Source organism: Neolamprologus brichardi, chromosome 16, assembly GCF_056152115.1.
Source record: "Neolamprologus brichardi isolate AB-2024 chromosome 16, ASM5615211v1, whole genome shotgun sequence".
Taxonomy (NCBI): Eukaryota; Metazoa; Chordata; class Actinopteri; order Cichliformes; family Cichlidae; genus Neolamprologus; species Neolamprologus brichardi.
Window position 1 is genome coordinate 20827501 of NC_142119.1, and position 10349 is coordinate 20837849.

The following is a 10349-nucleotide window of genomic DNA, read 5'->3' on the forward strand; positions in this document are numbered from 1 at the left end:
GGCAGACTGACAGAAGAGAGGCTGCCATATCGTATATCGTATCATATAGCCAGTGTACTGGCTATCTATAGCCTTTAGGCTGTGGCATATAATAGGCACTGGCCTATACAGAGACAAAATAACACCTTCACTATATAATTCACAGCACACAACCCATCCATCCCAAACAGATCAGGTTTCATCACATTACATACCTGCACAGAGAGACAAAATAACACAGCAGTGGCTGTAGTGTGGGCTATAAGTAGACCAATGTATCAGTGCAATCAATTACACCTGCCTCTAATTAGTCCAACTCCATTACAGCCATTGGCTCACCATAAATGTGACACACACAACCACTCCCAACCCAGTGCAGCTTCACACAATAATATGGAGATGAATTAATCCAGGCACATTAGTCTAACATGTTACACCTGTGCAAACAAAAAGCCCAACAATATATTCAACACCAATACACATTACCCAGTGTGTGAGTTTGACAGTGGTCTAAATCAACATGAAGATATGGAGATGTAATTTCTGAGTATTCTTCAAACACATTTTAGCTGGACCAGACTCAACTGCTTTTAAACTCATATATTCCCAATGATAAGCTAATGCAAATTGATGTTTCCTTGCAAGTGATGCAGTCAAATTCTTAAGGTTCTTAATACAGTCTTTGAAAAATTTGTGTTTGGCTTCAAATCTCATGGTCCAGATATGAATGAGAGGACCAATCTTTCGAATGCACCTCGGATAGTGGACCATGAAATGATGTTTTGGAATTAAGTTGTTTGATGGGTATAGTTCTCTAAAGAGTCTATGGTGTACAATAATCAGGTGCTTTAAATTCACAGTCATTCCTTCAGTGATAGAGATTGGGAAAACTATGTTTAGAATGTGCAACAACAGAAGCAACAAATGCCAGTGCAAATCATCCTCTGGTATGAGATGAGATGAATGAATTTCTGCTGTTGTGCCTACATCAATATTGTACACAGAGGTCTGCAAAAATGTGTACAGGCTGGACAGAGCGTCCTCATATTTCACACGTCAACGAAGTGACACTTGAACAGCTCATCAAATGCACGCAGTGATGTGCATGACTGACATGGAAGAAGCTTCCGATCCAAGACAATGTAGAAGCTGAAAACCTGTGCTTTTGAAGTCCCTGTGGCCAGGAGATATGGCTGGGGGTTTCTTTCATTATTCATGGGGTGATCCTCAAGGCTCTGGTAGGACTGAAACACAATAAAAAGCATAACTTTATAAGCCCCTTAGGTTAAGAAAAGGTGTTCCATGAACCACGGTATGTGGAACTGGATCACATTGTCTTGACAAGCCCACGCCTGGTCCAGCCTCTGTGCCTTCACCGGCGCCTGATCCAGGCGACCAGGCGCCGGTGAAGGCACAGAGGCTGGACCAGGCGACGGCAAAGCTGATGCTGATGAGGCCGAGGCAGAGGCTGGACCAGACGAAGCTGATGATGCTGGAGCTGGACCAGGCGACGGCGTGGGTGGAGACATGGAGGCTGCAGCTGGTGGTGTGGAAGCCGGAGACGGAGGCGCTGCAGCTGGCGGCGGCGATGCTGCAGGCGGCGTGGATGTTGAGGTTGCAGGTGGTGGAGCCGGTGGTGGCTGAATGGTCTCACCAGAACCGTCAGCAGACATGAGGATGTGCTGGCTGGGTCCTCCCGGATCCCCAGCTGAAGAGGCTGGACGGGCCCCTCGGGCCCTCCAGCTGGAGCAGATGCAGGGCCAGAGGCAATAGGGGCCCCCGACTGAGGGTGAAGATGAGTGGCTGACTGAGCAGATGACAAAGCTAATGATTCCTCTACTAACTGCGCTACTGACTGGGCTATGGACTGTAACAAGGTTTGCAGTAAGTCTGGTTGTGGTAGTGACATATCTATGGGTAGCGGGGGTGAAGACTGAGCTACGGGTGACTGAATTTGAGATGAAAGTAGCGGTGGAGTTGGTGACTGGGCGGCTAACTGGGCTACAGGCAGCTGCTGAGCAGGAAACACTGGACACTGAGCTACAGGCGGCTGCTGAGCAGAAAATACTGGAAACTTAGCTGAAGGTGGCTGCTGAGCAGGTGACTGAGCTGAAAGCGGACGGGCAGCTGACAGCGGACGGGCAGCTGACTGAATAAACATAGCCCCAGAATAAACAGTTCCAGACGAAACAGTCTTAACTCCTGGGTCTGAAGGAACATCAGGAGCACAGTCTTTTGAACCAAAGGGAAAATAATCGTTCTCAAAATGAAAACTTCTATTTTCCCGAACCGGAGAAACACGAGCTGTAGTGTTCATGAAGCTGGCGTTCGCAGCTTCGGGGGAAACAGTCTGTCTATCCCTTGACAAGAAAGGCGAATGAAGGGAGACTCTGTCACTCACCCTAGGCGGTTGTTTGAGCTGAATCCCAGGCGCGTGCGCGCGCGCGCGCTTGCGCGCTGCGCTGCGCTGCGCTGCGCTGCGCTGCTAGCGAGGAACGGCAGCACGGAGGCCCTCCGAGCGCTAGCCAGGTCCCGTCAAAACGGGAGGCGACACCAAGCACGGGAAAACACAGGGCTTATATACACAGGGTAGTAATGAGGGAATGGGCAACAGGAGGGAGACACAGCTGGGAGAGATCAGGGCTAATGAGACAGGGGGAACAAAGCTGCACACACTAACCTAAGACAAAGACTTTCACAATAAAACAGGAAACATGAAACACTACTCAAAGACACAGACTCGACACAGAGGGGCGGACAGAAAATAATACATGAAACCACAATTCCTAAAACATGGATAAACAGAAACATGAAACTCTAATAATAAACATCATCATCATCACAACAAGAGAATGAGAAAACAATCCAAAACACCAAGATAACTGAAACACAAAGTAAACCAAAACATAATAAACTCAAATTACTGGGTCCAACGGACCCAGAACCGTGACATCTTGTAAGTCAAGTATTTTATCCTTTAGTTTCCAAGAAACAAGGAAACATCTGAAAAATGTTTGATTCTTGTGGGTCATGGAGTATCTGCTGACAATAGTAGAATGTCTCTCTCATCTTCTGGAAGACTATGTCTTGGTCAGTGGTGTGATGAAGAAGAGACATGGCTTCCATACATTGATCTCTTGCTTGCTGGTCATTAGTGAAACCAAACATCCTTTGTGATGTTTGCCCTCCTTTCAGTTCCACTCTGTTCTGTGATGCAATGGTGGTTTTGTATTGACATTGCACAGTCTTGAGACACCACTCAAGAAAACCATTGTTGTCAGAGTTTTACCCCTGATACTGCTGGATAAACAGAAACTCATTCAGGAACGAGGTCACACAGAGCTCAAGTTTTCACTCGCGAGAGGGAAGCAGTTGTCTCCAACCCACTTCAGCTTGCTTTCCCCCTGCAGGTTGTTTTTATTGGTTACACACATGAATATTCATAAAGCTTGTTGCTGTATGAGAAATTACTATAACTGGTTACAAAGTGTGATTGTGCTGTGCAAGCATGGTTATACAATGTGTGTGGTTATATGATGGGAGTGCAGCTCTCCCAGGATGTTTTTGGTATCTCATCCTAGCCAGGTGGCTTCCTTCATTGAATAGAATCTGTTCTTCTCAAGACTGCTTGTTCCTCTTATCAAGGTCGTGCACATACTCATATGTGTGGGTTACATAGAGACCAAACAGAAGCATTCTAGCTTTTTAAATGGCAACCTACAACACATACATTAAACCTAACAGTTGTTGTTCTGAATATCATAGAAATGCTCCTACAGAAAGAAAGAAAGTGCAGGCAATGTAAAGTGTGTATATGAATAACAAGTCTTATTACACACTACAGTTGCAGAGCAAACTCGCATAGCCCTTTTTGGAGTATGCATCCTTCAAAGACTGGAAGAGTGACACGATTCCAGGTGCATGAAATTCCTTTGTTGCTTTACTTACAGTTCTCCTGCAAAAGCAGAAGTGTTGTTTGTAATAAGATTCTTGGCAGTTTTAAAAATGAATAGAATAATAAATAATATATAAATAATAAATAAATAAATAGAGTAATTCCTCTTACCCTTCCTTTTCACGCATATGAACTACAATGATGTTCACCATTAATCGCCTGGTGGAATCTTTCAAACTCCCAGTTTCTTTATACTCGTAGATGACAGTCACCCCTGCTGGTTTGGAAGTCAGAATCTGCTCCATGGTCTAAATACATTTGATACAAAGCACAAAACAACTGACAAAAAATTATACAATTTTAAGCCAAACAACTGTTTTAATCTGTGGATTATACATATGAACTACATAAAATACTACTATCAAATATTCATGACGACTGTAATGAAACTTGGAATTTTCTTATCCTTAATCAAAAATGTTCAAGTTATTTTGTTCAATTTTGAGCTTTTTAGTTAGCTATGTGGAGATGGGAACTTACTAACTTACAATTTCTTTTGATAATAACCCAAAATTTCTACTTGTTTTATTTTTTTTTCAGCAGCAGAAATTTGACATTTTTCCATAATTACTGTTTCAATTATACATCTCAATATTTGCTTTGTAGCCATTTATTTCTTAGTCAGCTTTTCTATTATTTATATGTATTAACTGAATCATTCTTGATTTACTATTGGCATAGATCCATACAGTTACACCCTACAGTGAGTAATATGGCCTTGTCACATCAGGCCAAAGTCAGTCTTTGTTTACATAGATGACATGTATGAATGAATGCTTGCTTTATTTCACTGATGAAAACATGCTAGTGTAGCTTTATTCATTTTAGCCATTAAGCCAATAATTACATAAATTATTTAACACTATCCTTGTGCAGGAGCCCGGCTAATGCCATTCAGTGCAGTCATTGTTAATGTAGTCACAAAAGAACTGCTGAAAGGCAACTTTCAGTACAAACCCCCACCAAAACACTGATCAGCACTCCTCATTTCCCCTCTCCACCACCCCCACACTCCCCTTAGTGTGCACTCCTCTATATATTCCTGCTTGCACATTTACTTTAAGTACACTTTTTAAAGCACTAGTTGACTTTTAGGGAAACTAAAAGTACCTTAATCTTGTAACTCCAGGATTTGCTCTGCTGGGTGGACACCCCTGCTTCCTTACCTTACGGGACATCCACCTGGGAGTGAATGAGAGCTGCACAGATACAGCCAGGTGAGCTGTTGGTTTATCTCAGGAAAATAAAAGCAGCTGCAAGCTTTAACCTTTTCTATAGCAGTCTGCTCATGATTGTCATTGCTGTCCATAATTACTGAAGAAGAAGAAGAACAGTTTTTCTCAACCAGATTTCCCTCCTGGCTCAGTATATAAACCACAAAGTCCTTGTGCATGTCTGATCTTTCACAACAGGGTTCTCTCTGGATTCTGTGATGTTGTCTTGGCTCGTGTTTACAAGCACTCGACGCTGGAGGAGCTAGATAGGGAGGCTTCAATCCCCATCATTAACGGACTGTCAAATCTGTATCACCCAATCCAGATTCTGGCTGACTTCCTCACCTTACAGGTACTCTTACCCTGTGGTATTCTGCAATTTTAATGCACTAGTTGATAACCATGCAGTACCTTTTTTCTTTAAATCCAGGAGCATTACGGATCCCTTAATGGTCTAACGGTGAGCTGGTTTGGAAATGGCAACATGGTCCTCCACTCCTTCATGATGACTGCAGCCAAACTCGGAGTTCATCTTAAGGTTGCTACACCGAAGGTTGGCTTCTTATTGTGCTATTGGATGCATGTGATCTCTCTGTTACTCTGGTCTTTGTATCTTATGTGTTTTGTGTAGATTGAGGTTAAAGGCAGGCAGTCAGCCTTGAGCTTCTTATCTGCGCACTTCTTGTGTCAGTAAGATAAAGTCATATCTTTGTGTTCAGGGGTATGAGCCAGACAAGAGCGTTACTGAAGAGGCACACAGGCTTGCCAAACAGGTGAGGTCCCATTTGTGTCTAAAATTTGCCATTAATGTCTTCTAGTATTAAGTATTCTGCCAAGGTTAATGTTAATAAATAATATTATATTCTGTCTCAGCATGGTACCCAGTTCATTCTGACCTCTGACCCCATGGAGGCTGCCCGTGACAGCAATGTCTTGGTCACTGACACCTGGGCCGGCTTAGGAGAGGAAGAGGAGAAGAAAAAGAGGCTCAAAGACTTCCATGGTTTCCAGGTCTCAATGCAGGTAAAGAACAGCATTACTTTCAGCCAAATAACTACTCTCCACCTTTTTATAAGTGCAGTAACACATTTAATTGCATGTTGCATTTGCATTGCCTTTGCATTCCAAGCAAAGGGGAACTTTTGTCAATGCACGATTTCCTGGTATACCGATTACACCAATGCACACATCAGAACTACAAAGAAGCAATCCAATTCAATCAAATGTTATTTATGAAAAAATACCTAGCACAGGACCAAAGTGCTGTATAGAAAATAAGTTAAAAAAACAATAGAATAAAATAAAATAAAATAAAATAAAAGCCAAAATAAATAAATAAAACACATAATACATAAAAAATTAACACAGCCCTATAATAAAAGATAAGATAGAACCACATAGAAACTACTAAAATCAACTAAAATAAAACTACAACTAAAACAAGCATCTCACATGGTGTCAAAGGCCAGGGTATAGAGGTTGGATTTTAGGAGTGATTTAAAAACAGGTTGAGAAGAAGCCATCTAATCTCTAAAGGGAGATCGTTCTACATTTCCACAGAGCTGCTACAGCAAAACTCGATCTCCTCTAAGTTTACGCTCAGTTCTGGGTACACTCAGTAGCAGCTGATCAGCTGACCTGAGAGAGCAGTTGGGTGTATAAGGCTGCAGCAGCTCAGAGAGATAAAGTGGGGCTAGGCCATGGAGGCCTTTAAAAGCAAATAAAAGAATTTAAAAATGAATCCTAAAAGAAATGGACAGCCAGCGAGGTGAAGCTAAAACAGGGGAAATGGGCTTAAACTTTCGAGGGCCAGTTAAAAGACGAGCTGTGGCATTTTGCACCCTCTGTAGATGAGTAATGTATGATGCACTGATCCCTATATAAAGTGCATTACAGTAATCCAGCTGAGTGCTAACAAAAGTGTGGATAACTGTCTCAAAGTGTGCCGTGAAAAAATTGGCTTTATTTTAGCCAGCTGCCTGAGCTGAAAGAAGCTTGATTTTGCCTTAATCCGACTGTCAACTTTCAGTTCATTCCACTTTGACCCCCAGGTTTGTGACAGTTCGCTTAACATACTGGGCCAAGGTATCTAAATACTCATTGGGGGTCTCAGTGGGGCTACCAAAAACCATCACCTCAGTCTTTTTGTCATTGAATTTTAAAACATTAAGAGACATCCAAGCCTTAATGTCATCAAGATAGTGAAGTAATGGCTGTATGGAATATCTGCTTTTTTTCTTTAGAGGGACATAAATCTGACAGTCCTCAGCATAAAAGTGGAATGAAATGCTGTGTTTTCTCAGTATAGAACCAAGAGGGATCAGATACAAAGAAAAGAGAAGGGAGCCTAGAACTGAGCTCTGTGGGACACCACACAAGAGAGGAGTGGAGGACCACACACAGTCACAGAGACTGGCACAAAAAGTTCGCCCTGCCAAGTAGGACCTGAACCACTCCAATGCTGTGCCCCTAATGCTCACCCAGTGCTCCAAACAAGAGTAAAATGGCATGATCCACTGTATCAAACGCAGCTGTTACAATCTAAAAGCACAAGAACAACACAGTCACCAGCATCAGTAGCTAAAAATATGTCATTAAAAACTTTTAAAAGGACTGATTCGCTGCTATGAAAGGTTTTAAAACCAGACTGGAAAAACTCTAAAACATTTTGCTTTTCCAGGAAGGTCACAAATTGGCTGTGAACTATCTTTTCAAGAATTTTGGAAACAAAGGGTAGTTTGGAGATAGGCCTGTAATTTGCAAGAGTCATAGGATCAAAAGCAGGTTTTTTAATCAGAGTTTTGACTACAGCATGTTTAAAATCTTTAGGGTCTACACCTGACATCAAACTGTGGTTTACAAGCTTGAGAACCAAAGGTCCAACTGTTGGTAACACCTCTTTTAAGAGTCGCGGGGGGACAGCATCATTTGGAGACCCTGCAGGCTTAAAACGACCAACAGTCTCCTCTAAAGAGGACAGAGTTACCAGCTCAAACCTGTCAAAGACCGCAAAACAGTAAGAAGAGACTGAGGGGTCATGAGCAGAAGGAGAGATTTGAGCCCTGGTGGAGGAGACCCTCTCAATAAAATGTTTTTTTTTCACAGGCTGCAGACAGGGCTCAGTACAGTCAGTATGTGGTGCACTAAGAACAGAGTTAATAGTTTTTAATAAAACACATGGGTTGTGACAGTTTGATAGAATAAGTTCAGATTTAGTTTTAGGCAGCCTGGTTTTAAATGGAGCCACAGGAGGTTTTAAATGGAGCTAAAAATTGTAGCTATTCCTCCTCCTCGGCCCAACATATGCGGGGAATTAACATAGCAGCAATCGTCAGGTAGAAGTTCTGAGAACATGCTGATCTCACCGGCACTCAGCCACGTCTCGCACACACACACAGAAAATCCAGTCCTCGTGATGTGAAGAAATCCTTCAGGATAAAAGTTTTGTTCGCTAGGGACCTAGCATCTACCAGGCCAATCCTGGCAGTAAGCGGCGGATCCACGTCGCTAGCCGTCCTTGAAGCCCGACACATAGGTCACGGGTTACGCAGATTCAAACAACACCAGTGGGGACGAGGAGAGCAGGGTTTTCAGGGCTGGAACATGCTATCCAGGCTGACGACAGGTACCAGCGATTGCTGAGAGAAACAGAAGGTTGGCACCACTCCGTGTTTTCTGGATAATACACAGCTAGATACTTTCATGTTAAGAAAGAATTTCTTTCCTTTCACTGAACTAGTTAAGTCACATCCCTGAAAATCCTTACACTCCAATTCAATTCAATTCAATTCAATTTTATTTATTTATTTATTTATTTATATAGCGCCAAATCACAACTAAAGTTGCCTCCATGGACGATAACACTTATCCATGGTTTGATGCCCTTCTGTTACAGACAGGAAGTGTGGCCAAGTCAGACTGGACCTTCCTGCACTGTCTCCCTCGGGAAATGGAGGAGGTGGATGATCAGGTGTTCTACTCATCCCGCTCTCTCGTCTTTTCGGAGGCAGAGAATAGAAAATGGACCATCATGGTGGGCTGAAATGTTAACGCATAATGTGCTGTTTAAGTTTGTTTAACTCCAGTTTAATTTTCTTTCAACTGACCATCACAACTGTCTTCTGTCTTTCAGGGCCTCATTGTTTCTCTTCTGACTGACTACACGCCACAGATCCCCATGCTGAAGTTTTAACATCAGTTATTAAGAGGGACTAGGGCATGGGATGACTTCAAAGAAGACTGTTGCAATGCTGTCATATTGTAACTTCAGGATAGAGCTGCCATGTGGGAGCGTGGGGCTGTAGTGTGCTTCTGTTTATGTGTAGTAGGTCTGTGTGTCAAAGTGCATGGCAAGGTTAGAGAACCCAGAAATTCCCAGGACTCTCTTATTGCTCACAGTTCTTATTTCACTCTTTGTGATGTGTCACCACAGCTGCCATAAAACTTCAGTGAAGATGAAGAACTAGAGGTTAATCCATAAATAAAATACTCCCAACAACTGTTCACTGATTTTGTAAATGTTTAGTGCATATCTGGAATTTGCACCAATACACCAATGATACCGTGTGGGATTGAACAAAAGTATTTTATCAGTACAATATAATCTGCAGTATAATCATTGCCTTAACAATGTAACAGATAGCTTTAAGATGGCCTTAAAATGTTTATGCATACTGTTATCATATTAGCCTTTATTACAGGTGCAGATATAACCACGTTAAACTGTTGAGTTAAATCAATAATCTTAAATGCTTTTGAATGCTTGTTATAATCTTAAATGTGTATGTGCTGATTCTGATAAAAGAAAGGCCTAACTCTGAGTACACTCTGTGCCAAAGTAGACAGGAAGTGCAGGCTTTTGCAAAGCGTGCTTGTGAAAGTTACTTTGAGGAGCTGTTGAGAGGATGCTATTTGAATAACCAGGTTATTCATTATTGTCTTTTTTTTTTTGACACTTTTTATTTATTTATTTAGGAACATTTTTATGCAACAAGATAAAAGAAAAAAAAAGAAAAAAACAAACAATATGAGGTCATGGGAAGATAACATACGCCCGTACATACATCTGCACATCCACATATACATACTTCAGCAAGTCTGCATTACTAATTCTACGCATTAAAGGGTGCTGCCACAAGCTGTAAAGTCCAGCCATTTTCTCCATCGTCTCCTTCCCAAATCTCCCTGCAGTCGCAGAGTGA

General features: G+C 42.2%; 1 protein-coding gene across 1 annotated transcript in view; it reads left to right on the forward strand.

The window, feature by feature from the left end:
- LOC102794786 (ornithine transcarbamylase, mitochondrial-like) overlaps positions 1-9651 on the forward strand; it is an 11247-nt gene extending 1596 nt beyond the window's left edge. The window contains exons 2-8 of the mRNA XM_087829602.1: positions 5064-5151; positions 5347-5500; positions 5579-5701; positions 5868-5921; positions 6022-6171; positions 9044-9181; positions 9281-9651. Of these exons, the coding sequence (XP_087685728.1) occupies positions 5064-5151; positions 5347-5500; positions 5579-5701; positions 5868-5921; positions 6022-6171; positions 9044-9181; positions 9281-9340 (767 nt within the window). The 3' untranslated portion in view covers positions 9341-9651. The remainder of the gene's footprint in view (positions 1-5063; positions 5152-5346; positions 5501-5578; positions 5702-5867; positions 5922-6021; positions 6172-9043; positions 9182-9280) is intronic.
- The last annotated feature ends 698 nt before the right edge of the window (positions 9652-10349 follow it).